The sequence below is a fragment of the Lissotriton vulgaris genome, chromosome 4_1 (genome assembly GCF_964263255.1).
Source record: "Lissotriton vulgaris chromosome 4_1, aLisVul1.2, whole genome shotgun sequence".
NCBI lineage: Eukaryota > Metazoa > Chordata > Amphibia > Caudata > Salamandridae > Lissotriton > Lissotriton vulgaris.
In genome coordinates, this window is record NC_141691.1 from 2,140,683,654 (window position 1) to 2,140,711,647 (window position 27,994).

The window sequence follows — 27,994 nt, forward strand, 5'->3', positions numbered from 1 at the left end:
AATAGCTGGTGCATGCTACTTTCTGGGGATGTCCTGTATTACTTAATTCCCACTTTCCCACCACACACAAAAAAGCATTTGGGCTATTGAATGGATTTCTCTTGTATTTTCCAACCCTCATTCTTGAGGCTCGCCTTGGAGTTTATATGAAGAGTTTTTCTGCATATTGTACGACCTTTTGACAATAAATTGTTAGCTAAGACCAAATGAGGTATTCCCGGATGGGGACCAGCGCAATGGGCTTCCTTTGAAAAAGAGACGTCTCAACTGTGTGGTAATCAAGTGATCACAGACTTAAAAACGTGCAATTAGTTTCCCGCAAATGAGGAATTCTTGGGTTTTGTTCACTTTATAATAATCGAGTTACATAAAATCATCCGATGAGAAGAGGTATACATCACACGCTGTTAATTAGCGGGTAGAGAACGGCTTACAAGCCTCAGTTTAGCCTTCAAACGTGGCGAGGGTTTTGAGATCGACTATACCGTACGTTCTTAGTCTGTTTTCACTCTCTACACTCTGGCTGGGAGCCCGGTGGTTGCGGTCAAGTGATCGGGGCTTAATGAGAGGCATGGTACTACATAAGGGCGATCATGGCGGTCAGTCATCATCAACGGTGGACTGATGTGGGGACAGTACTTCTGGTGTCTCTTGTGAGCCGCGTTGAGGGGAAGAGGGCACATCGCATCCTGCAATAATCATCGCTGAACGTAGCATGAGAAAAAAAAAACAACAACACGCATAAGGCTCATGAGGCTTTTTGATCAAAATCATGAAGTCTATAATACACGCCAATCGGGCGAATAAGACTACATTACTGAACTACTAACTAGGTACATAACAACTATAGTTCACCCCCCTTTTTTTAGAATACACTTTAACATTTACATTCATGTGAGTAAGGTGTGGAACTTTGTGCAATTCCCTTCCTGAAGAAGGAGTTTTTGACTCCGAAACATGTCCATGTAGACGCACTAACGAGGTTGACGTACATAATTATACACTAGCAACCTCCCACTGCACCCCCTTTTAATGATACCAGCCGGGGGCTTAATAAAAGTCTATTTTTCACCCCACGAGCCGGGTATTTTTTAACTCTCAGCACTCCACCACTCACATTTATTACCCCACACGCATCCACACATAGTCCACAGATAGTGCTCCCATGTAGTCGTTGGTCGTAGCACGCCACATCCCGTAGAGGGGTGCGAAGACCCCGATGATGAAGCATGACACCAAGGGGCCTGTTGGTGTGTGAGGGGTATTTAAACAACACTGTGTGCTCCCCACCATAGTAGGGACCACAAACCCTTCTGTCTTAGTGGATTCCAATATGTTCATAAAATATACCCGGGGAGACTGAATCCGCTTGTTCTCTCCCTCCCTCCTTTGTTATTTACTTATAAAGTCATGATGGCACTACTGCCCTTTGTAGCTGTTTGTGATGTTTTCATTACCATAGATATAGGAGGATTATTTCATGTACTGGTCAACCAAGAGGTGGCCAGATTGGTCACAATTCAAAAGGAGACAGTTAAACTATTTACACCAAGGAACACACTTAATGGAGGGTGTTTTGGGTAAATCAAGATAAATACCGTTCAGGAGATGCAGGCTGGGGAAGACTGCTGGCTCTTCGAGCAAACTTCTTATCATCGACACGTTGAGCTGCAGGGAATGCTAAAAAGCTGCCCTAATGAGCACAATGTCCCCCAGGTCCCTAATAGCGAAGCATTTTACCCAGGCATAACAGGAGCTCGGCTCACCTCAAGAGCTCTTGGCATGCCCAGACATCTAAGAATATTTTTTTTTTTTACTGTTCTCAGGGAAATAAGCAGGGACATGGCTGTTAAGTGAAATGGTGTGCACTGCTCGAGGCATTCACCAGTAAGATTTTAAGTTTTTATTTATTTATAGATTTGTAGAGCACGCAGCTACCCGACAGGGTTTCCCGGCGCTAAGCAGGACAACACTGAAGCCACAGATTGCATCGAAAAACATAGAAAAAGAATTATACTTGGCTGTAAAGGAAGGTCTTTAATTTTGTATAAAAGGTTAGAAGCGATTGACACTCCTGAGGTCAATTAAGAGAAAATTCCACAGTTTGGGGCCTAGCTGGGAGAGCGAGCGGCATCCCATATGAGTAAGACGGAATCTAAGCACAGAGAACAGAGAAAGGCTAGCTGATCTCAGCAGTCGACTGGACATGTAAAGTTTGACCTGGCTTTGTATGTAGGGGGTGCCAGACCATGTTTTGCCGAAACATGTTGCTTAAAGTCTTAAACACAATGCATTTGTACACCTTGAGCCGGTGGAGGTGATGAAGCAAAGAAGAGACAGAGGCGTATCGAGGCAGCTGGAAAAGGAGGTGTGCGGCAGCATTTTGAATGAGCTGCAAGCGATGGGCAGAGGCTTTATCAGGGCCCAAATGCAATACGTTTCCATTATCAAGTCTGGAAATCACCACCACCTGCATTGCCATTCTCTGGATTGCAGGTGGAATAAACCAGAGGATATTTTTCGCCACCTGAGAGTCGTAAATCAGGTTGCAGTGACCCCAGCCACCAGGGCTTTGAGGGAGAGGTTGTTATCAATAGTAAAACCCAGGTTCTTAACTTTAGGGACCGGAGCAGGTTAAGGTCCCAAAGTGTCAGGCCAATGGTTAATACCCCAGAGTTCGGGGTTGGTTCCCAGAATAAGGACCTCTATTTTAGTGCAGTTCAGCTTCAAAGAGATATTACTCAGTCCACGCTGGAGCAGGGAGGGGTCCTGATGCTGAGCGGCTGAAAGAGCAAAGATGATCAGAATATCATCTGCATAGAAAAAAGTGTTCAGTCCACGTCACCGCAATGTGCGCCAGAGGGCAAGCATGGAGGTTAAAAAGCAGAGGGCTTAAAATCGAACCCTGTGGCACTCCTGGAGGAAAATCTTCTGGATTTGATTTTGTGGTATGAGAAAAGACTTGGAACAAGTGATCTTTTTAAAAGAGAAAAGACATGTCAAAGCCACACCCTCAATATCTGAGGCTTCAAGATGAACAGCCAGTACGGAATGTGAGACCGTGCAAATGCCACATTCAAATCCAGTAAAATGAGAGCTGCAATGCCACCGCAATCAAGCTGCTGCCTGCGTCAGTGACCCCAAGTAGAGCCGATTCGGCGCTGTATCCAGGTCGGAAGCCAGACTGTGAGGGATGAAATAAATTGTGAATTGCCACTTCATAGGAAATTTGGAAGTTAATGTGTCTTTTCAAAAGCTTAGAGAAATCACAAAGGAGGGATATAGGGTGGTAATTTGAGCAGCAGAAAGGATCGAGACCGGTCTTATTCAGCAACGGAGGCACGAGAGCGTGTTTCCAGTTCTGAGGAACGTGACCTGAACTTAGAGAGGATTTGAGAAGATTAAGAATCATGCTAAGGACTGACTCGTCCAGAAGTCTGAGCTTGGATGGGGGAAGAGGGTCAAGTCGGGAGCCAGACTTGATAGTTCCCAATAAGGATTGAAGAGTAGTCAAGTCCAGCGGGACCCACGCCCTGATTTGTGGAGACTCATCAGAAGAGGAAGCCTGGGAAGGTGTGACAGCCTGATCAACATTAGAAGTAGCAGGAAAGATAAAATTAAAATGGTGGCATGAGTCTGAAAAAAGTTGGCGATGAATGGATACTACTTTATTAATAAAACACATTGCCAACTCTTTACACTGGTGTTGCAAAAGTGAGGGAGGAGGCAGAAAAGAACTAGCTGTTGAAAGTTCTTTTACCACTTTGAACAGAGTTTTATAGCAATGTTGGGAATTTGTGATCCTTTCCGTAAAGATGGTGGCGCAAGCTGATCTGCACAGACAATGATATTTTTTCAGTGCTGCCAAGTAAACTAACTTAGCTTCTGGCACATAGTACTTCCTCCATTGCCTCTCTTGAACGTTGCAGTGTTTTTTTTATCTTGTTTGATGGAGTCGGTGAACCAAGGGGTGGGAGGGTGCATTTTGTGTTGAGGTTTGGCTAACAGAGGTAGGATCGAATGGCCTCTGAAAGCCAATGATGCACAGAAATTTGATCTGGGTCAGGTTTGATGTAAGGATAGGAATTTGGATTAGGAGCCATTCATTAAGCGCCAACATCTCAAGTTTGGACCAGTTTCTCGATTTTGGAAATAAAATCAGTCAGATAAGAGGGGCCAGAAGAGATTTGATGGCAAAAGGAACTGCAAAGGGGTTAGTCCAGGATAGTTGAATAGGAAGTGCAACAGACAAGGTTAAGAGATTAGAAAAAATGGGGTCCAAAAGGTGGCCCCCTGAGTGAGTAGTAGAGGAACTAAGAAGCTGAAGGTTAATGGTGTTCATGTCTTTTATGAAAGCTAATAATGATTTATTTTGGAGTTAAAAAACAATGGGGTTGACCCAGACACGTCACTGTGACCTGGGTGAGATACGGTACGTAAAGGGTAGCGGTTCCAATGGAAACACAATATTACATAAATAACAACATCACCTGTTAAATCTATTAGAATCAATACTTATTCATATTGAAATATTTATTCAAGTTGAACGTATATTCTATCATGTTCAAAAGACAAAACATTTGTCAATAAATGTGTGCATAGGTGTCCCAAAAAGGGTGGAGTAGGGAGTGAATAGTGCAACAATGTTCAGAAGTGAGGGTAAGTGAGAAAGGAAGGGCAGTGAACAGTATGTACATCAAAAACATAAAAGGCCTGTTCAGCCTTAACCAAGGCTAAATTATTTACAAAACCAGAATGTCAGGGGAGACACAGTGAATCAATCACTGTTGTCTACATTTGGTAAACAAAACAAAGAGCTGTCGACGTTTCGACCCAGGGTTATTATAGGAAATGTTCTTCCCTACAGAAGGGTCTTCTTCAGGACCATGGGGGGCACCCTTAGTGCACCAGGGCATGTGGTGGAAAGAACTGACATAGAAGGACCAGCAGGCTCCAGGGTCAGAGATGGACAGACTTTAGGTGAAAGATGCTAGTAAATTAGGCTTATTTCTTTGGTATTTGTAGAAAGAGGCATGAATGATCTAATTGTTTCAAGCATGACCTTCTCAGATGTGACTTAAATCACAGCTTGCTGTATCTCTATGGTGGATTTAATGACTCGGATCAATTAGAAAACATTATTGAGTGACTGAAACAAAATCCAGTCCAAACTCTTCGAGACTTATACATTCCAAACACGATTACAGCACTTTGCATACCTTGTGGGATGTGCTACTTCTTTCTATGAGTGCAACATTGCCTTGATACCTACCACCTGTCTATCAATTGACATTTAGTTGGCCATCCTGACATCCCTCCCTGGTCAAAACATTATACACCTGCCCTCCTAGTCAGACAATAAATGCCTCTGAGAGTGAATACTTTACCTTCATGGTTTGCTGCTCCCAGCTGCTCAATGTTCAATGTCTTCTCAGCCTCTTTATACATGTCAGAGGTGTAAAAGCCCCCTTCATTCCCTTCTTTTATGCCCTCTATCTTTCCGAGCAGTTGTTTCCGCTGGTTTTCCAGTTCTTCTCCACTTGCTCTGTTGTTGACAGCACAGTACTGGTTTCCACAGCTCTTTATCAGATCTTTAAGTTGTTCCCCTGAGTCTGCAAGGTATGTCTCAAGTGACTCATCTGGGTGTTTCAAGTCATCTTGTCCTGTAAACAGCACCATCATGTACCTTGCTGCATCCTTTCCCAGCAGACTCTGGACTATCTTCACAGCCCATGCTTCCTCATCAGTGAAGGGTCTCAGTCGAATCACGAAGATGATAACATGGGGCCCCAGGGAGGACATATCAATCGCCGGATCGATACATTCTTTGATTGCCTCAGGAAAGATGTTTGTGTTAAACCAGGCGGTGTCCACCACCGTGATGTGTCTGCCAAGGTACTCACAGCGCCCCTTCTGACACTGCTTGGTTACTTCCACGGCTGAGGTTTTTGATGCAAACACTTCACTCCCCAGGATGGTGTTTCCAGAAGAACTTTTACCAACTCCAGTTTTACCAACAATCAGAATTCTTGTGGTTTCATCAACTGTGAAGAAAAACACATATGCAAGACACCAATAAATAGGAGCAAAATGTTCATACATTATTTATCAGAGTCAGTTATCCCTGTAGAATGCTTTGAAGCTCGATTAACTAAAACAAAAAATTACAGCACATCCATATATCAAATGCATACAATAGGTAATAAGTATGAAAAGCGACAGGGCAGAAGTGATGGATTAGCGCATATTTCTATCGGTGATTTATTTCAAGAATGTAAATTATGAACATTTAGGAACCGTGGCCCAAGAGACGAAGACATCACCTTTGTAATGCTAACGCGCTGCAAAGTATTGAGGTGGAATTTACTATCCAGGGCACATTAAGAGTTGCTTTAAACTATCCCAAAGTAACTCAAAGTTGGGTTACTTTGGGTTAAAGTTCATTTGATAGGTTATACTTGGTCAGTTCCAAGCAACTACCAATGTGTTTTGACAGGAATACGCATCTACTAACATTTGTAGACAGGGCTTTGTACCAAAAGCTTATGACTCCTGGAAGCAGGTCTAACAATTGACAGGGTATTTTATGTTTCGAACTTTGTACTGCACTGTACAGCACACACACAAAGTAGGAAAAGTCATTAAGCATAGTTTTTGTACAGAAAAGACCCCTTGCAGTACAAAACCTATGATTTAGAGGGTGCATACACCCTTGAACGGTTGGAGCCACGGTGGGTGCATTGGTGCAGGGTGGCCAGAAGTGTTCTAGTACTGGGGGGGGGGAGAAAAAATGCACCACATTTTGGAGATATTGTAGCCCAGAATAATCAAACTGTCACTGCTCTTGACACAGCACCCAAAGTTTCTGCACTGCATTGTAAGAGGGGGAGAGAGCAGGAAAGCAACATATCTATGAGATGTGGCACAATCCTGCTCTCCCCACAGAGCTGGTGCACATTTAGTTTGAATTTAGGCCACACACCCACCGGTGCAATAGGCAAGGGTGTGTGCCTGATGTGTAGCATAGGTATTGTGCTAGAAGGATACCCTTCCATTACAAAATACTGTGCCTAGACAAACTTTAAATCTTTACCCACTCGCATGTGTGTCCTGGAGAGTACAACTCACATGCAAAGTGGGAAAAGTTGGGTGAAATGAAAGCTGTTATTTATAACACTGTCTCTATAGTAGTGTTTTTTTCTGGTGCACATCCCTCTCTACTACTGGTACTAGAAAGAGTTTTGCTTCAAAAACTGTGAGTGGTTGCACTGGCCCTACCATGTACAGCCCATGGAAGGCCCCTAGATGCACCTCTATGCGAATCAGCACTATGGTTCAGCCTCCAGCTGCACGGCTTTGCATTAGTCTCTGGTAACTTTCCAGCGCCAAACAAGTTTTGTGCTGGGGGCAAATCACAAAAAATAAACATTCTGCACAGGTTTGGCTCCCTTTTGAGTTGCAACCCCCGTGCAAAATAATGGAAAAACTGGCTCTGTGGGTGTTTTTTCTCTCCCTTTGAGGCCATGCAGTGCAGCAACTTTGCCTGCTGTGGCACTTTTCGTAGAATATTGGCAAACCTGGGACTGAATGTCTGGCAACCATCAAAGGCAGGAGAGCCTCGCTTGTCAGACGTTTCCTTTACCAGGTATTTATGGACACATGCATAAAAATAGGTAATTGCAAATCCTTAATACCAATTATTAAGGAATCGCTATTAGGGAGTCTTAATTACCTATGCATGTAGGTTTGCTTTTAAGTAATGCCCTCCCATTCATTCCTATGGACCTGGAGGCCCATAGGAATGAATGGGAGGGCATTCGCAATTTGTGAGTACCAAATAGTTAATCGCAAATTGCAAATGCAATTTCAAAGGTGATAGGGGGCCAAAAGGCCACCCTGATGCACCCCCAACAAATGTAAGTATGCATGTATGGTTCACATACATGCCCTAAGGGCATGTGTGTGTGCCACATGGCACGTAGACATATGCCATATTGTGCATTTTTCTAAGGAATCCCAAATTACCATCACCTCCAGATTCTCTGTAATTTGTGATTCCTTAATGCAAAGTTGCATTCTGAGAATGCTTCTTGCATTGCATTTAGAGAAAAGCAAACAAGGATTTCCTAATTGCATTAGCAAAATAGGTAATCGCACATTCTGGGAATCGGCCCCTTGGCGACCGGTAATTAGCTTGATGCATGTGCCGCACAGTGCTTTCGAGAAACACCACAGAGGGCTGAATCATCAGACTTATGTTACAGGGATGTGGCAGACCTGTACCCTTGCCTCACTCATATTTAATTTTTACAGAAGTGATCTGGACAAGGAACATAAGAGAACACCCCCCTTTAATCCTGGAATTGCAACAGCCCACTTAAAGAATATTCTTCAGGATATAATATCATACTGTCTTACTCTATTCATGTGTCTTTCTAACTTGTGGTTTACTTGACTAACAGTGTCATTAAGTCTATGGCAGATGGCTCAACAGCGCTTCATGACTAGGAACCCCTCTTGAAACATCGCATGTGTACAGCTCTCTGCTGGTGGGTGGCATCTAACCAACATGGGCAAGCTTCAGGACACACTTACAGAGCCTTTGGCAATGCTGGCCCCAAAGGTGTCAACACTCTGATTAAATTGTGGTGTGAGCCTGTCATTCAGCAGGATTGGCAACAGGAATCCTTGGACTGAGTTTTGCAACACAAAAAAGCCTTGCCTCCTGGTGTGCGTGTTTCCTTTCCTTTTTGCTTTGTTCATTTAGCACCTGAGGGTGAAGCCGGGTGGCTGTCATTTTTTAAACTTGTGCTGCATTTTATCTGCATTTCCCTCTGTGTCCGTTCCCCCCTGCCCAGCATCTGTGCTCGGATTTTAGCGAAGCGCCACCTGCTTTCTAACCGATCTCAAGGTTCACGGACCAGATAGAAAGATAGAATTTTAATTCACTCACCGCGCGCTGCCCCATGTTGGCAGTTTTTAATTTCACATTCTCCCCGAGGCTGCTGGCTGAGTTACGGGTCACAGCCACGGGTCCAGGGCTGCGTGCTTTGGTGGCGGCCATATTGGGTAGGGCTCTCCACTACTGGCGCTCTAGTCGCCTCTACATAAGCAGACGGCCATGACTCCGCGCAGCGGACCCGTTCAGCGGATGCGCCGCATTCGCGCAAGAGTCAAGCCAGAGTCCAGCCCGTCTGCACCCGTGAGAGTGATGGTATTAACAGGGAAATACTCCGTTACACTAAAAATTATTTATTAACCCTATGTCCCGAGATTTTAGACAGTTGCTGCCATACACTGTCAGTGGACTCGCCGTTGCTTCACTGCGAGATCTGTAATTTCACCACTCAACAGTGGAAGAACGATGAGCTGGTGTCAACCAAAATAAAAATGACACTATTAAACTGCAGCTCCATGAAAAAGCACAAACTAGAGATACATGACCTGTTGATAGAGGGAGACCTTGATGTGCTTTTTCTAACCGAGACATGGCTAGACGAAGCCTCGACGCCCGAAATTCTGGAAGCCATTCCCGCTGAGTACTGTTTGCTCAGCATTGATAGAGAAGGGCAAAGAGGCGGGGGACTAGCATTAATCTATAAAAGCGGTCTTCAATGTACTTTAGAGAAGGCCACACTGCCCAATAGTGAGAGTGGCTTTTTTACAATAAAAGTAAGCCCTAAAAATACCATCAATGGGTTCCTCCTGTACCGTTCTCCAGGCGGGACTACACAGTTCTGTAACCAATTGACAGAACTGGTTACTCAGCCTGCTCTCCGGTATAAAACATTTCTCATCTTAGGAGACCTTAACCTCCACTTTGAGGATATTAACTGCGGGGAGGCACTGGCTGTAATCGAAGAATTGAAATCCATGACGCTCAATTTACAGTCAGTGTCCTCGTCGCATCAACTAGGTCACCTCCTGGACCCTGTATTTGCCAATTGGGAGGGTATTAAAGTTTCCACCCCGATCAGAATAACCTGGTCTGGTCATTTTATCATTCCCTTCGAGGTAGAAGATGCCCCACAGGAAATTGGGATGATGAAGCCCGGGCCCCAGAAACTTAGAAACTGGAAGAAGTTCAATCAGGAAACCCTCAAAACCGCCTTGCTCAAGGAACCGCCCCCCCCCCCCGCAGCAACTCTCTGCTGGAGGCGTGGGACGACTATGAAAAATGGATTTCCAGGGCGCTGGACACAATAGCACCATGGACACTCAATCCTCCTGTTAGAAAAACCAAAACTGCCCCATGGTTCTCTGAAGAGCTTAAGGTGGCCAAAGCCAAACGAAGTTGGAGGAAAAATTACAATCTAGAAGCTAAACTGAACTATAAAACAGAGCTAAAAAAATATCACAAACTTGTGAGAGCAGCCAAAGGCACTCATTTTAGGGAACGAATAAAGTATGCTGATAACCCCACCAAAGAACTCTTCTCCATTTATAAAGAGCTTACGGTCCCCATCAGACTTGAGGCCCAAGACACCTACTCCAATGAGCAATGAGCTATGTGATGACATAGCAGATTACTTTGTAAACAAAGTTGATATTTTACCTGCCACTTTCACAGGCGGCATGGACCTGCCGATTAAACACCCGGAAGTAGGAGATGACTCTGCCATTAAACCTCATCTGACCTGCTTTAAAGTACCTGATAGGCAAGACCTGCTTAATATTGCTAACAGCATTCAGTCTGGCTCCCCCCATGATGTGATTTCTCCTAATCGCTGTAAGGGAGTCCTAGAATGCATGATCGACCAGATCAGACACATGGTCACCCTATCCTTCCAAGAGTGCCATGTGCTTGACGCATGGAAAACGGCCCAAGTCATCCCTCTGAAAAAAAAACCTAATGTACATATCTCCCAGTTACAGAATCTTCGACCCATATCCCTTCTTCCTTTCTGTGTGAAAGTTGTGGAGAAGGTGGTTAACAGCCAACTCATGAAATACCTTGAGGAGGAATCTCTCCTCCATTCCACACAGTCAGGGTTTAGAGCAGGCCACTCGGCAGAGTCAGCTGTTCTCTTCTCCACAGAATGTTTCAGACAGTCAGTGGATGAAGGCCAGACAGCAGCGTTGGTTTTATTAGATCTGAGTGCAGCTTTTGACACCGTGCTGCACACAACGCTGCTGTCTCGACTCTCAGGCATGCGAGTGGAGGGATCAGCTTATGAATGGATAAGATCTTTTCTAGAAAACAGGAGTTTTCAGATGCATTGACCTCCATTCAAATCATCCCCCCGGAAGCTGAGACATGGGGTTCCACAGGGCTCAAGTTTGAGCCCTACGTTGTTCAATCTTTACATGGAACCCCTGGCTCACATTGTGGAAGCTTTCGGAGTGGATATTGTCACGTATGCTGACGATACCCAACTGATGATTAAACAATCAGATGGAAGATGCCACCAACTTTTCCAACTGCAGGCTATCTGTGGCAAGGTGGATGAACAACAACTGCCTGCGCCTGAACGGCAACAAAACAGAACTGCTGGTTTTTGGCAAATCTCCCTCTGCCTGGTCACATGCGTGGTGGCCCACTGAATTGGGCGTGATTTCCTCCCCGGCGGAATCCATCAGAAATCTTGGAATCACGCTTGATGCTGAGCTTTCTTTTAAACAACAGGTCAGCAAAGTCACGGGAAGATGTTTTAGTATACTTAAAACTCTTTGTAAAGTTCTTGACCTTCTCCCCATCAGTGCCAGGAAGACACTTATACATGCCCTAGTCACACCGCACCTAGACTACGGCAATGCCCTGCTCTTAGGCTTAAGCAAAAAAGGCATCCACCAACTGCAGTGCGTTCAAAATGCTGCCGCTCGCCTGGTGCTCAACCTTCCGCGTAGAGCATCGGGAAAGACAGCATTACTTAAACTACACTGGCTCCCTATTCAGGAACGCATTAAGTTTAAGGCGCTATGCTTTGCACACCGCATTGCCCGGGGAAAGGGCCCGGGTTACTTGCGAGAACTCCTCACCATCCATTGCCCTACCCGGAATTTAGGATCTGCCGGAGCGATGTTGTTTAAACTCCCCCGCATTCGCAGGGCCAGAATGGGAGGTAGCTCCTTCAGGTTTTTAGCAAGTAAACACTGGAATGAACTTTCACTTGACCTACGTATGGAACCCTCTGAAACTAGGTTCAGACTGAGACTCAAAACCCATCTCTTCCCACACAAGTAAAGCTCTCCTGTTCCCCTGACTTAGGCCACTCGCTTCTGGACTTCTTCTCTCTGGGAGCAGCAGCAATTTTAGCGCGGGGACACACTGTCTTGAGTGTAACCAAGCGCTCTAAAAATAGTTTTATTATTATTTTTTTAACTATTTATGTATTTGTGGGGGAGAGGATGTGATGGGTATGTGCCCAGCAGCTCACACTCAGTAATCTTGTTTACAATTTTCAGAAACTGAGAATAGTATTTGTTCTTTAAAGTTAAAACTTCTGAAGGTGCCAAAATCAACCAGTGTAAGTGAGGTTTTCGAATCGACGGTTCAGGCAACCCTTCATTGTTTTGAGAAATGAACACCCGGAAGTGTCCAGGGTGATGTAACTTGCATCATCCCTCCAACCTTCCTACAATGCACTGCAAACCGTGAAAGTGGGTAGGATCACTTATTTATTGTCATTCAGTGCTGGAAATGTACGGAAACTGAGGCCAACAACAAACTGACAACTACCCAGCATTCCCACACGTTTCCACATAAATATGGAGCCCACTATTGGGGATTCGGCCTATCGTCCATGAGAGGCAATGGCACAAAGGCAACGTGGACACTTTTTTTTACACAGAAATCCACTGTGTTTGACGTGTGTGGGTTAGGGCTTGTCTATGCCACCACACATGGAAACCAAACAAACACGCACATTTCTTAGAACTAGACAATCAGGTAGGTCCGGGGGGCGGGGGGGAGGGTGATGGATCTCTTTAGGTTTTCTTACCTGAAAGCCCTTACAAATCACAAACTTTCCATCAGTGGAGGGTGAGGTAATAGGGTGGTTGGGGTTGACACCATAATCATATATAAAGTACTGTTGTTATGACCACTGGTGATGCAGTACAATTTGACTCATTGTGCCTGAGGCAGAGTACATTTTGTGGTGGGGTAGTGGTTAAGGGGTCTCATTAGGGAAAGGTGCCCAGACCCTTTAGTATATGTCCATTTTGTCTTGCCTTGATGGCATTTTCTCCAATAAATGTGGATGACTAATATCAATATTTTCACCCTCCTCTGGTCTGATCAATGCGCAATCCTTTTTGACCTGATATCGGGTCAAGTGGATTGTGGGCCAGTGGCTCCACCAACCTGGACCTCCTACCATCCCTGGCACATAATTCAGGCAGATCAGATGAATCACTTATCATCTAACTCTCTCCTGGAACAAGGTATAGACCCCAACTTATCTGCACAGTAGTATACCCATTGGCTTGAGGCCACGGCACGCACACTGGCTCCTATAAAATGGACCAGAATAAAAAGGCACAGAGTGTCAGCACCTTGGCTGACTGATAATCTCGGAATCCTCAAGCAGCAATGCCAGGGACAAGAGAGAAAATGGAGGGCTAATTATTCTGAAACTGAAAAAACGAATAATTAAAAGTGTCTAGCAGACTATAAAGCTCCGAATCTCAGGGAAAGACTGCGTAAGGCCGCCACGGAAAGACATGTTTCCTCCCCCATCCTAATATGGTTGGCGGTGTGTAACAGACACCGCCACCATATTAAACCTTTTTCCACCCGGTCAGCTTGTTGTCCGGGTGGAAAAGCGGCGGACGATCTTTCCATCCGCTGCGGTCCCCCCCGCAGTAGTAATATGGCGGGGGGAAATGGGTGGCGGGTGGGGATTGATCTCAGGCGAATCGCCACCGCCATGCGGGCGGTGGCGATCCACCCGAATTCCTAATGTACCCCTTGGTGTTTTGGTCACTAAACTGTCTTATGACCAGGTAAATGCTGTATCTTCTCCTGCCAATTATAAATGAGATAGTCGTCAAGAAGATCAATCCGTTCATTCCTGCCAATCTTCAGAAAAATGTTGTTACCTCCCTCATGCTAACAACCATTGACTACAACAACTAGCTGTACTTTAATGGCCATCAGCATGACCTTAACAAACTCTAGACCTTGCAGAATTCATCCTCTAGATTACTTCCAAAAATTTCCAACTATCATTCAGTGTCATCTTCCATCATGATAATTCACTGACTGCCAGTTAAGCAAAGTGTATTAGTTAAATCTATCTGCATTGTTTATAAGCCTCTGCATGATCAAGGTTTGAGCTTCTATAAAAAATATTTTCTTGGTATGCTCCTGACAGACCTATATGCTCCTCTACTGCCAAGGCAGTTGCAGTACTGAGAGTTAGGCTCACTACCTGGGGTAGCAGAAGGCCTGATTCACAGAATGAACTTAAGAATCAATCCTAAAATTACTACTATTTTGGTATTCACAGAATGCACTTAGTACTTTTGGTATTCACAGAAGTTAGGATTTTGTCTTAATGTTTGTCTTAAGTCTGTCTTAAGTCTGTCTTAAGTCTGTCTTAAGTTTGTCTTAAGTTTGTCTTAAACAAACTTAAGACAAAACCCTAACTTTTGTGAATACCAAAAGTAGTAAGTTCATTCTGTGAATACCAAAATAGTAGTAAGATTAGGATTCAGTCGTAAATTCATTCTGTGAATCGGGCCCAGAGTGTTTATATTTAATGCTGCCAAAGCCTGGAACATACTTTCATCTTCTATTAGATTGCTGCCCAGTCTTCTGCTTGTCAGAAAGTCTCTAAAAACATGGCTATTCTCTTCCTGTTAGATGTTTCTTTTATGCCTCACACTAGCAAACCTCCATTATAGATGATAAAAAACAGATAAATACAGGAGACAGCAAAGCGTTGAAAAATGTTAAAAAGGAGAACAAATACACGCAATCACCTCCAATTGATAACCCTGGATAAAAAAAAAACAAATAAGATAAAAACAAATGGTGGGTGAATTGTACATCTGCAAAGAAATATAGGCTGTCCTAATTTGATTAAAAATCAAGAGCAAAAGGAGTGGGGAGATGAATTTAAAATGCAGATGGCTAAACCTAGGGCATGACATGATGATGTGGAGAGAATCAGAGCAGGAAACATCATCACGAAGGCAGTAAAATTACAACTAGTAACTTTAAAAGTTTCGGCGCCCAATTGGCGGTTTATCAAGACCTGGAGGGAGAGAAGTACATAATCAATACCTTTCTCATTATGCATTAGTAACTGTCATGTAGGTATCAGTGACCTTAAGGACAAAGAATATGTATATACATAGGGTTGCAGATTTCCTCCAAAGATCTTACACCTGTGGAGAAAAGTGACAAAAAAGGACACGGACACACATGTAAACACAGACATAACACACATGTTTGGATTGTTGTTGATTCCAAAAGTTCCTTCATGTTTGGGGATAAAAACACATAATACTGCAGAGATTGTCTTACTTAGAGTTTTAGGTTACAATGCCTCATGAGCCCTTAGCGCTTTATTGGGGGTTCCATCATGCAAGATCTTTGGAGGAAATCTGCAACCCTATATATATATATATATTCACTGAAAAAACCATAGGTTATAGACCATATATAGTTAGGGATCAGCATTTACAAAACCTTATTTTACTCGCACAAAACCATTGAAATTCGCATATATAGTTAGTTCCACTAACTATATATCGCGCACCCGCAATCCACTGTTAATGATGTCACATATTACATCATTCATGACATGGTCAGTGACATCACTGATGACATCACTGATGACATCTCAAATGACATCACTGATGACATCACTGATGACAACATCCAGTGACTGTATGTTTCTGTAAAGTTAAAATATGTCTTACATATTGAAGAATGAGTGGATGTATAAGTGTCTGGATGAAGGTTTTAGTAGGTGCATGACTGACTGTATGAGTGAGTGATTAAATGTGTCTCACTGAGTGCATGGGTTAGTGACTAAACTGTCTTAATTTGTGCATCATTATGTCTGTTGTTCTGTAAACTGCTGCATGTGTTAATCAGTAGCTATATGAGTAAGTATATGGGTTATTGATTGGTTGTCCAAGTATTTGTATAGGAGACTGAGTATGTGTGTGGGTGGCTGGGAGGGGTATGACTCTGTGCATAGATGTGTGAGCAGTTGATTCACTAGATGTATGACTTCAAAAGTGCATGTGGAAACAGCTGTATGGGCGGTTGACTGTGTGCATGAGTGTATTGGTGAGTGAATGGATATCTCAGTGCTACATGTCAAAGTAAGTACATATGTAAAACACAGTACATGTGAGAGTTGACATATATAAATAACTGTGCATAAGAGCCAGTGAATGTGTGAGTGGCTGTATGGATCATTGTGAACTTCAATCAAGGATTTTATAAAAGAGTAAATATGTGTTAGTATATGTTTGAATAAGTAAGGTGTGTATAACTGTATAGTTGAGGAAATGGAGGTGTGATTGATACTTTGCATGACTGACTAGGTGTGTGAGTAACTCCATGGATGAGTGACAGTCTGTGAGTGTCTGTTTACACTGAGTGTATGTAAGGTTATATTAGAGTCTGAAGAGGTTCAACGTATTATCACATGAATGATATCATCAGTGATGTAATCAGTAATGTCAAATGAGATGTCATAAGTGATGTCATCAGTGATGTCATTTGAGATGTCATCAGTGATGTCATCAGTGATGTCACTGACCATGTCATGAATGATATAATATGTGACATCATTAGCAGTGGATTGCAGGTGCGCGATATATAGTTAGTGGAACTAACTATATATGCGAATTTTAATGGTTTTGTGCAAGTAAAATAAGGTTTTGTAAATGCTAATCCCTAACTATATATGGTCTATAACCTATGGTTTTTTCAGTGAATGTTTAAGGTTTTGTAAATGTTAATTCCTAACTATATATGGTCTATAACCTATGATTTTTTTCAGTGAATTTTTAAGGTTTTGTAAATGCTAATTTCTAACTATATATGGTCTATAACCTATGGTTTTTTCAGTGAATTTCAATGTTTTTTTAATAGCAAATATCAAAAGCTGTAAAATGTATTCTACTTTTAAAGGAAAAGTATATTTTATATGTATTAATTTAAAAAAATGTATGCATCCGCCAAACCCTGACCTCTTAATAGTGCACTGTGGTGGAAATGATTTGGGCACTATGACTGGGGATGATCTTGAAATGCTTTTAAAGAACACCTTTCTTCATTTGATGACACTTTTTCCCCAATCTGCCTTGGTATATTCCAATATATGTCAAAGACAGAAATGTAAGTGGTCCAACCAATTTTTTCCACAATTTGAGAAAGCACGGAAACATGTGAATAAATCTGTTTCTGCTTGCATGAGAGACTATGAAATGGGTTTAATATACAACAATAACTTGCGTTCCAACATTCAACACATCTACAGAAGAGATGGTGTGCACTTCTCCGATGAAGGTAATAGAATATTCGTCCTTTATTTAAAATTGTGCATTGGAACCTACTTGTAGGTACCTAAATTAGCCACAGAATCCAATAGCTCTTTTCAGAGCTACCCTACCTCTGATCTTTCAAAACGTTTATCTTTTTCTAATTTTTTTTTCTTCACCAAAGAACGCTCCCCGGTTCGCTTACCGGTGCGCGTACCGGGCGCTCCCCCCGCGAAATTTTCAAAATTTTTATTTTTTTATTTTTGCATATATCACCGTCCTAATCCCCCATCAGAAAACCTAGAGGGTCACAAAGTGTCTACCGTGCCCCCTTCTACCCATTCCGAACATTGTTTGTCCTCCATCTTATGACTCAATTCTACCGATACACAAAATGGAGGACTCCCGTAACGCTGCCGGTTCACGTACTGGGGAGCGCACCGGTAAGCGCTCGATAAAAAAAGGTGGGAAAGTAATTTACAGAAAAACCACTACAGACACTTTCATCAAATATAGAATAGGCCCTACTACATACCAGTCCCGACCATTTACCCAAATTTGATGGAATTCCATTGAGAAAATTATGCTGTAAGCCTGACTAAATATCCTGAGGTAAATTACCTAACAAAAACACTTATGAAGTGTTAGAATTGACAACCAATCAAAATGCTACTTTCAATATCTTCTATTATTTCAAGACATTTGATTGGTTATGTACCTGAATATATATAAAGAAAGAGAGAGAAACACAGCCATTTTGACTACTACTTCCTGAAGTACATATCAAGTGCATTCCAACTGAGAACTTATTTAGTGTGTTTTGGTATCGCGCATAGCTACCCCAACGGGGTGTCCCGGCGCTCCTGTATAACTACATGCAGACCTTTGATGGTAAAATGAGGCAGAAGTAACTCAGCAGAACAGGTGAGTTTTGAGTGCTCGCCGGAAAGGTTGTTCATCTTTGATCAGCCGGATGGCAATAGGAAGTTTATTCCAGAGGGCCGATGTCAACACTGGGAAAGTTTTCCCACCTGAGCGGGATTTCCTAAATCTAGGAACCGACAGGAAGTTTTTTGACGAGGAACGTAGGGTCCTGAAGTTATTATAAGGAATCAAACAGGAAGACAGATATGCGGAGCCTTTACCCTGCATTGCCCGATGAGCTAGTACCAAAGCTTTAAATTCGACCCTTTTTTGCAGTGGTAGCCAGTGGAGTTTGCGGCGGTGAGGGGTAATGTGCTCACGTAGGGGGAGACCGGTAACCAATCGCACCGCCGCATTCTGTACTGTCTGAAGGCGATGACTGAGCCCTACAGATAGGCCAGAATAGAGGGCATTGGCGTAGTCCAGGTGCGAAGTAATTAACGCCTGGACAACAATCTTCCTGGTATTACTGGGTAGAAAGTGAATGAACTTTTTTATCATTCTAATCTTGGCTAGACAGGCAGTGGAGACTGTATGCACTTGATGATGAAAAGTAAGGTTGGAGTCCCATCTCACTCCAAGATTCTTCACAGATTCTTTTGGGAGGGGGGGGTACTTAAGTCGGTAGGCCGCCAAATGTTAGGGTCAAGTGGAGAAGGCTGGTGAAAAAAGAGAACCTCCGTTTTCCCAGCATTCAATCTAAGAAAATTATTGTCCATCCAATGGGCAATAGTACGGAGACAATTTTTTAATGGATCAAAAGTTGAGGGAGAGATGTTATCAAATGAAAACATAAGCTGGATATCATCAGCATAGGAGGTGACCTTTATACCAGTTTGGGCGATGATATCGAAAAGTGGGGAAAAATAAACATTAAATAAGAGGGGGCTCAGCGAGGAGCCTTGAGGGACTCCCCACCGAAGCGGACGACTTTCAGAAATGAATGGGGGGGTAAACACTGCCTGGGTCCGGCTAGACAAGAAGGATGAAATCCATCCTAAGGCCGTGCCCTGGATACCTTTTGAATGCAGGCGATCAAGGAGGAGGGGGTGGGAGACGGTGTCGAATGCTGCCGACAAGTCCAGCAGCACCAACACCGCTCTTGATCCCTCGTCCAGCCTCCATCTTACTGCGTCTGACATCTCGATGAGAGCCGACTCAGTGCTGTATCCTGGTCTAAAGCCGTGCTGAGAATCGTGAAAAGCACCTGATGTTTCGAGAAAGCTGGCTAGTTGTTGTTGAGCAAGTCTTTCTAGTACTTTAGCAGGGGCAGGCAGTAGAGAAATAGGCCTGTAGTTGGCAGGATCACAGGGATCGGCGCTGGGCTTCTTAATTATCGGAACCAGGCGTGCTTGTTTCCAGGTGTCGGGGAAAACTCCCAGCTGTAGTGAGTCATTCCATATTCTGTTCATAAAGGGATTAAGAATGGGAGCTAAGGATTTGTAATGTTTAGCCGGCCATGGGTCCAGCGGAGAGCCAGATTTAATTTTAAGAAGTTCTGCAAGAGATTGTTCCAGAGAAATCTCTGCAAAATCAACGAACAGGGACTCAGGGCCAGATAGAGAAACGGATATAGGACTTTTATATACTGAGGTGTTGGTAGGGAAAGAATCATGAATGGTGGCTATTTTATTCTCGAAAAAGACAGAGAGATTATCACAGATGGTCTGTGATACCACTGGAGGTCGTTTCAATGCCAGGGGATCTGTGAAGGATCTGACTGTCTCAAATATTTCCCTTGATGAACCTTGGGAACGATTAATTTTTTCTTCTAAGAATATTCTTTTATGTTCAATGATCTTTTTCCTATAGTTTTTCAGGGCGGCTTTGTAAAGAATTTTACGATCTGGTGAGAAGGTGATTCTCCAACGTCTCTCAAGACGTTTACATTCTGATTTGAGCTTGCAAAGATCATTCGAATACCATGGGGCCGAGGGAGCAGAGCGATAGGTTTTTATGGGCCTAATAGGGGCGATCTGATCGATTGCCGAAGTAATATGATCATTAATGTGTGTTAATCGTGTATCAAGGTCAAGGCTCGTATCAAAGTGGTCAACAGATAAGAGGTGAGGAGCTAGACTATCGGAAGAAATCCTACTCCAGTTTCTGCCCAGTTGTTTAGCCGGACGGACATGACGGTTTGTGCAGAGGCAGGGAAATATGAAAGGGACAAGCAGGTGATCCGACCAGACTACAGGAACAGGATTGAGTGTGACTAGGCCTTCCAAGTTCGTACAGATTAAATCAAGAGTGTGGCCTGCTTTGTGCGTTGGACCACTAACAACTTGATTCAGTCCGCCGTCAGCCAGAGTGGACAAGAAATTAAGGGAGGCAGTATCCTCCATATTGTCAACATGAAGGTTGAAATCCCCAAGGAGGGTGAAATTGGCATAACGCAATGAAGCTTGTAGGGCGTAATCCAAGAAGACTGGAAGGTGGGATGGTTTAGAATTGGGAGGTCGGTACGCCAAGAGGCCGGAGAATGTAAAATTGGGTGAAATATTAATACAAAAAGGAAGCGCTTCAATGCGTTCCACTTGATTATAGGCGAAAGACGAAATAGACCAATGGGTTCTATATATGATGGCCACTCCTCCCCCAGGGTGAGAGCTCTGTCTGTTGGCACAGAATATATTATAGCCCGACGGGATTGCTAGATGTAGCGCAGGATTGGTGTCATCTCCTAACCACGTCTCAGTAAGAAACAATATATCCCATTTATCTTCTTCCAAAGTATGGAATACGTCAAGGGAGTGTTTGACTAAGGATCGGCAGTTGAGCAGGCCAGCTTTTAAGCGTGTCTGCAGAGAAGAAGTCTGTAGAAGAAGGCAGTTATGTTCTTCATAGCCGGGAAGGTCCGATGAGCATTTCATAAGTGGAGAGATAGGGTTGGCAGCAGCGCTAATACATGAGGGAATAATACAGTGTAGAGGTCGTAGGGATTTAAGCCCAGCGCTGTCATAAGTTGTGAGAGGGGGGATGCCCAGGGTGACAGTACCTGCGTCTGCGGCCGCATACTGGTCGCGGACGGGCGCAGACGGGCAGGACTCTGGCGCGACTCCGGCGCAGGTCCGGCGCGTCCGCTGATCGCGTCCGCTGCGCGGAGGCATGGACTTCCGTTTATATAGTGGCCAATCGGGTGCCTTCAAAGGCTAGCCCACTCCAAAATGGCCGAAAAAGTTAGTTAATCACCTCAAACAGCATTCAATTCGGCTGGGGTGAGTTTTAATTAAGGAGATTCAGGTTTCTGAACTTAAACTTCTTTTTGAAAGGTAAGATGTTATTTTAAAAACTGAAGTATGTTCTGCACTTTAAATTAATTAGGAAAACATTTTCTGATAGTTATATACTATCCCTCTGTAATAGTTATAGAATAAGATAGACTTCTCTGTTTTAGTTATGGATGGAGTTAGGCTTGTCGTGTATAATTAAGAATTAACTTAGGCTTTATGACATACATTTTTTTATATTTCTACTTCCAGTCTGATACCATACACTGCCCAAAGATAAAATCACTGTTTGAAAAACCAAACTACCTGTCTGTGCTTAAACCCAACAGTGCCCTATCTGTACTGATATATTTTTTAAAAATTCATTTTACAGCACAAAAATGGAAGGAGAGAACAAAACTAACTTGGAAATTGTTGCAAGAAGCAACACAGATACAGAAATTGACTCTGAATTCTATGATGAATCACAGGACTTTGAACTTCTGCAATGTGTAGAATCAGTAGATTTCCTAATTTAAAATGAAAAAAATTCTGACAATGAATTATTAGAAGTTCTTTTTAATTTTGAAAACGAATCAGAAAAATAAATGTATATTTAATAATTCAAAAATTGTTTGATACATTATTCATTTTTATATGTATTTTGTAAACTAGTAGCAAATTGATTATAATGTAAAGTGTGAGAAGTTGGCCCGATATGCAGCGTTCGCTATTCTAGCGACCGCTATGTATCGTTCCAAACGACCCTTATGGTGATTGGTTGTAAGTCAACCTTCGACCAGCTATCCTAGTAGCGTGGATACGAGCAGTCTTCGGGCTAAACTCTAGAGGGCGTGTTAAGCCAGCTGTTATACCATCACATACCCCTTGAACCCCAAGTGAAAGGACACCACACAAGTGTTATGAAAATAAACAGAATATTTATTAAGAATCACAACAGCCCTGGACTCTTTATGAGGACAGGGTACTAAGCACAAACCAAAACTCTTAGGAAAATACTTCAAGTGCACAATTACAACAAGTGTCCGAGGACACGGAAAGTTTAGTGGTCTCGGGCGGACCCGATAAGGCAAGTCGGAAGCGAGGGACTCGGGACCCTAGAGTAAGGAGGCTATGCAGGCACCGAAATGCCGAAATTACCTAGCCACGAGGGCTGCGGCTGCACAAGTCTTACAGGCGTCGGGGTCTTCGCTGACGAGCCAGGAGCCGGAAGAAAAGGAGTTGCTGGCCGGCGACCAGTGCTGAATAGTTCGTAGAGATCCAAGCCTGGATCAGAGATCGTTGATACCTGAAAGCAGAGGGGACCAAGTTCGTACTACTAGCCAGTAGTCAGAGGGTACCAGGAAGGCACCGGTTGGCCGTCACCTCCACTAGGTGAGTGGGCGACGCTAGGCTCTGCAGTCTCACGGACCAGGAGGCGTTGTCGGCGACCAGGATGGAGGTGCGAGCTGTCCCACGAAGGTTGATGCTGTCGGCGTCGCTGGGCCCAGGATTGGGGCAACAAGCCTTGGCAGATTTCAGGGCCACGTGGTGGGCCTAAAATGGCGTCTTGAGTGGACCAGGAGGGTCTGGGGTGCTTCTCTCAAAGATGGAAGCAAAGACCAGTCTGGAGCAACCAGACCAGCAGCGTTGGTTGTCGGATGTCGTCAAAGAAGGGCACAAGCCAGCGGCTAGTGACCAGACAACGTGCTGAGCAGCGAGCAGAAGGGCCCCACGCAGATCGTGGAGATGCTGGGAGACTGCACTTCGGTGCTGGAGCTGCTCAGGGTCGGGGCTTCTCGGACCCCAGAGCACTCACCAGAGAATTGCTTCGATGGTGATGCTGATTAAGAAAGCGTGCAGGTTTTGATGATGGCCGGTCCCTCGAGGTCTCGTCGCACCCACAGATCTCAGCTGAGCTGACGACGTGGGTAGAGGTCAGAGGTGCCAGGGAAGCCGGTTCTCATCGAGCTGGGCCGTCGGATTCCTTGAGGAAGGACTTGCAGCAAACCGCAGAGTTCTTAGATGGTGCCCGCTGGTGCAGGGTGACTACTCCTTAGCCACAAGGGAGAAATCTTGAGAAGAGTCTCGAAGTCCTTTCGTAGAAAGTATTCTTGATTCAAAGATGATCTAATTTGGAAGGGTCCCCGCTCCGGCCTTTATCCTAAAGAAAGGGGTGGGTACATGACTAGGTCCTGCCCTAAGGGTGGGACCAGGAAGGGGGGTAGTTACACCCCTCTCCCCTGCCGGACTTTCCCCAGGTCAGGGAACTGGTTCTAACCGGCAGATGCGTAGTGAGCACCGGGGTGCCACTCCGCAGTCACCTTCTCGCAAAGCCCTACCTACCCAGAATACACAACCCTGTCTGGGACGGTGCGAACACCGCCCTCGACAGGAAACCCTTTGTCCAAGCTCTCCTCGCTGGAAGGACTCCCAGCAGCAGGAGGTCAGACTCGTGTCTGTGGTGGCAGCATCCATTTTGTGGAGCTGAGGCTTTAGTTAACTTTAACCGGGGTTCACAGTTACGTACATGTCGTGTCCCTCTAGAAGGGCGGAATGCTAACCTCGTCGCCAGAATTGGTGAGGGGGCAGTATCCCGATTCGTATGACACCTTACTCGACATGTCTTGATAACGCGATACCGAAGTTACCGATATGGTACGCGTTATCATGGAACAGCCATTGGGTCTTGGTTCCGCAAGCTGCAACCGGGCTCGGCTCGGGCCAGAACCCAATTCACACGATTCCAAGCACTCTGCCTTCAGGATTGTCAAGGCCTGCCATAGGAGTGTCTGATAGGAACTCGGGTGTCCATTGTATGGTTAGATATAGGGCTACTATACCTAAAGCAACGAGCGGGTACGCTACGTTGCCCCAGCTGTCGTGCAGCCAGTTGTGTCAGATTTAGATGGCCATCCAGGGGTGGCATAATACATGCTTCAGCCCCTGGTAGGCCCTGGGTACACCGATGCCCTGAGTTACAGGGTCTGACAGGGTGGCCCAGTTCCAATTGGGTAATGCACCTAAGGTACACGCATCAATTTAGAGAGAGAACAGCTAGGCTGTGGGTCTGATTAGCAGGCCCACAGCCCGAGAAAGTCGTAAACCAGTGAAACAAAAGCAAAAAGTCCGGGTGATCATAGGATTGCAGACCCTACTCTCCTACATAAAGTCAGACTTTAAATATACTGTGCAACTTTTTTGTGTTACATAGTAACACAACCACCGCACTAACCATTACACGCCGAGGTTTACCGAGACTTGTTCAAGGCGACGGCTTTTGCCGCTTTTCCGTAAGTCTTTGCGATAGTACTGCTTGGGACTTTGTTGTACACATTCGTGATTTTTAAGAGCACTGGGTTTCTTACCACGTTTATTTGTAGTCACACTTCTGTTTGTTATGCACCGCCGTTTGCTTAGCAATGCACGTACTGACCTCCCCACCCTCCAGTCTCTGCTCATAACTTTCTCCACGTTTCTGTTTCTCCGTTTTTCACGCTTTTGTCAACTACCTTATCTAGACATTATGACACTTGTGGCAGCAACTAATTTTTGGTCCTGTCTTATCCCTTGTCCACAGACCCCTGACGAAGGGTCGAGGATTATGACCCGAAATGCTTTGGGTGATGATAAATGCAAGTTAACTGTTGAAATGGCGACATAAGGATTACATTATGTTCGCAAAGAAACGAATATGAAATAATCTGATGTACCAATGAATGAAGAATTGGTTAAAAAACACACAAATAAAGAAAAATTTGTGAAGAAGCATACCTGTTTCATGCATAACTGAGCGCGTAAACTTGAGGATCGTTGATTCTATCCCCACCAATACCCTGTTGAAATAAGGCACGGCCAGACTACGTGTGACGTTCACGCGCCACCACTATCTTGTGGAACTTCATGATAAACTTTGAATACTGAGTGCATAGGGATTACACTGGTTCACATAGTAAGTTTGCTCATAGTTACTTCCTTTCTTCCACTATATTATCTCCAATGTGTATTTAACATCTCTTTATCATCTCCTGCCTCCATGGTGTTTCTGCTTTCCTGACAGACTACGCTATGAATTCCATATACCACAATAACTTCTGAAACAACATGCAAGATATTTACAAAGAAAACTGTGTATTTTTATTTTTAGACTCTGCATTGGTACCTACATGATGGAACCGGGGCGCTAACCGGGACGCTGTCACAGATATATCTGTTTTTTCAAACGTTAACTTCTCAAAATCCACTGGAGCACATATATTGAGACATAGCAAAGGCACGTCGGGCGAACCAAATCTACAATTTTGCCAAGTTTCGTATAAATCCATTCAGCCGTTCGAGCTAAAAATGATTCCAACCGCCCTATGGAAAAATGAATGGGAAAAACGTGTTTTGGGACCCCCCTTTTTTATCGGCCCCCCCTTAACGAAACCCCCCCAAATTTTCAGGGGCTGCTCAGAAACAAAATGTGCCATTTTCCTGAAAATTTCAGCCACTTCCGTCCACAAACGCCAAAGTTATTCGACATAGAATTTTCAGAAATCCCATAGGAAAAAAATCCTAACTATATATACCTACTATACCTACTGGCGACCGCCAGTAGGTTATATATATATATATATATATATATATATATATATATATATATATATATATATATATATATATATATATATATATATCGAACAAGTGCAATCTCCCAAGCTCCGACCACAGCGACCCAGGAAATCACGCGGATCCAGTAATTACAAAGCACAGATTTTTATTCAAAAGCTGAACCAAGCAATCTGGTGCGTTTCGGGCATCCGCCCTTGCTCACAGACAATCAGAGTTGGAAATACTTGCGTTTTAAATAGTAACTGCTGAACAGGGAAAAAAGTGCATTTTTTTCTTTTTTTCATCATACACCTCGTGGTAATAGACAGCGAGGACATACTACTAGTAGTGAATAGCCTAGTCTGTTTTCCAAACATTTTGAAATGGCAACAGTTCGAAAAATTCATTAACTGGTTTAAATCCATATATTGAATTGACAAAAAACAAAAACCCATGTTATAAAAGTTAAAAAGGTAAGAAAAACTTTTCTAACAGCTTAAAATGCAAATACCAAAAGGTTGTATATAGCCAATATATGTACACACACATAAAGCCCCCGCCTACATTTAATATTGATAGTGCAAAATAGCAGAATAAAGTGCAAAGTGCATCATTTAAAAATAGTTGTTGTTATTATATCAGATGCATTAAAAGAACCAGCAGTGATACTATTGGTTATGTGCAAAATACGCTTGAATGTAAACAGTATAATGTTGCATCTATATCTATCAAAGTGCAAATCAGCGTAATATGTAAACATACGACTGTAGCAGCATAGTTATAAGGCATGGGCTATTTGGCATAATAATCAAGGGGATGTCATTATCGTAAGACAAACTGTTACAAAAACATATTGCTCAGGAACTACAGAAAAAAACTGTTGTCTATGTCCTCAAATGAGTGTACCCAAAAATAAATGCAAATACATAAATAATGAACCACCGTGAATTAATATATACAAATGATACGTGCAACAACCCAACAAGGAGACAAAATATTAAACACGTGGGGGAGGGCGGCAGCCAAATGAACCCTACCACCCAAAGCAATGCAGAACGAAGTGAACAAAGCAAGGCTTGATTTACAGAAACACATGTAGGTCCTCCGTGTTATTAAGACCATTGGGAGATCTACTGTCTAATTCAAGAATGAAGTGAGATTCCATTCTTCTCAGCATCTTGACCCTATCTCCGCCTCTTCTGGGTTTATCTATTGCAGAGATAACAAAATAGGATAGGCACTCCAGATTGTCGTTATGTATTGCCTTGAAGTGCCTAGCTACAGGATAGGCTGGGTCGTCATTGACGATGGCGCGTAGATGCTGGAGGATCCTAACGTGTACCGGTTGTCGTGTACTGCCGACATACCTAAGTGCACATGTGCAAGTTAAGACGTAAATGGCAAATTCAGTTTTACAGTTGTATTGACCCTTGATTTGAATTGGGTCTGGACTGAATGGCGTGCTGTATTGCCTAGTGCTTTTGCCAAATTTACAAGCCCTGCAAGAGGTACAGCGTATAAAACCTGATCTTGTTTTCATCCATTCCTGCTTTTTTCTAAGTTCAGGAAATTCATGGCAGATGTGAGACCTAAGTGAGGGACCTTTCCTAAAGGTGACAATAGGGGCTTCTGCTAATTGAGGTTTTAATACAGGGTCTGTGGCAAGAACTGGCCATCTTTATATATATATATGCACATTCTTTGTCCATATATATATATATATATATATATATATATATATATATATATATATATTACCTACTGGCTATCGCCAGTAGGTATATATAGTTAGGATTAATTCCCTATGGGATTTCTGA

At 43.6% G+C, this 27,994-nt stretch overlaps 1 protein-coding gene across 1 annotated transcript in view; it reads right to left on the minus strand.

The window, feature by feature from the left end:
* LOC147725250 (GTPase IMAP family member 8-like) overlaps positions 1–27,994 on the minus strand; it is a 53,746-nt gene that overhangs the window by 17,096 nt on the left and 8,656 nt on the right. Inside the window, exon 2 of the mRNA XM_086966561.1 lies at positions 5,388–6,044. Coding sequence (XP_086822687.1) covers positions 5,388–6,044 — 657 coding nt within the window. The remainder of the gene's footprint in view (positions 1–5,387; positions 6,045–27,994) is intronic.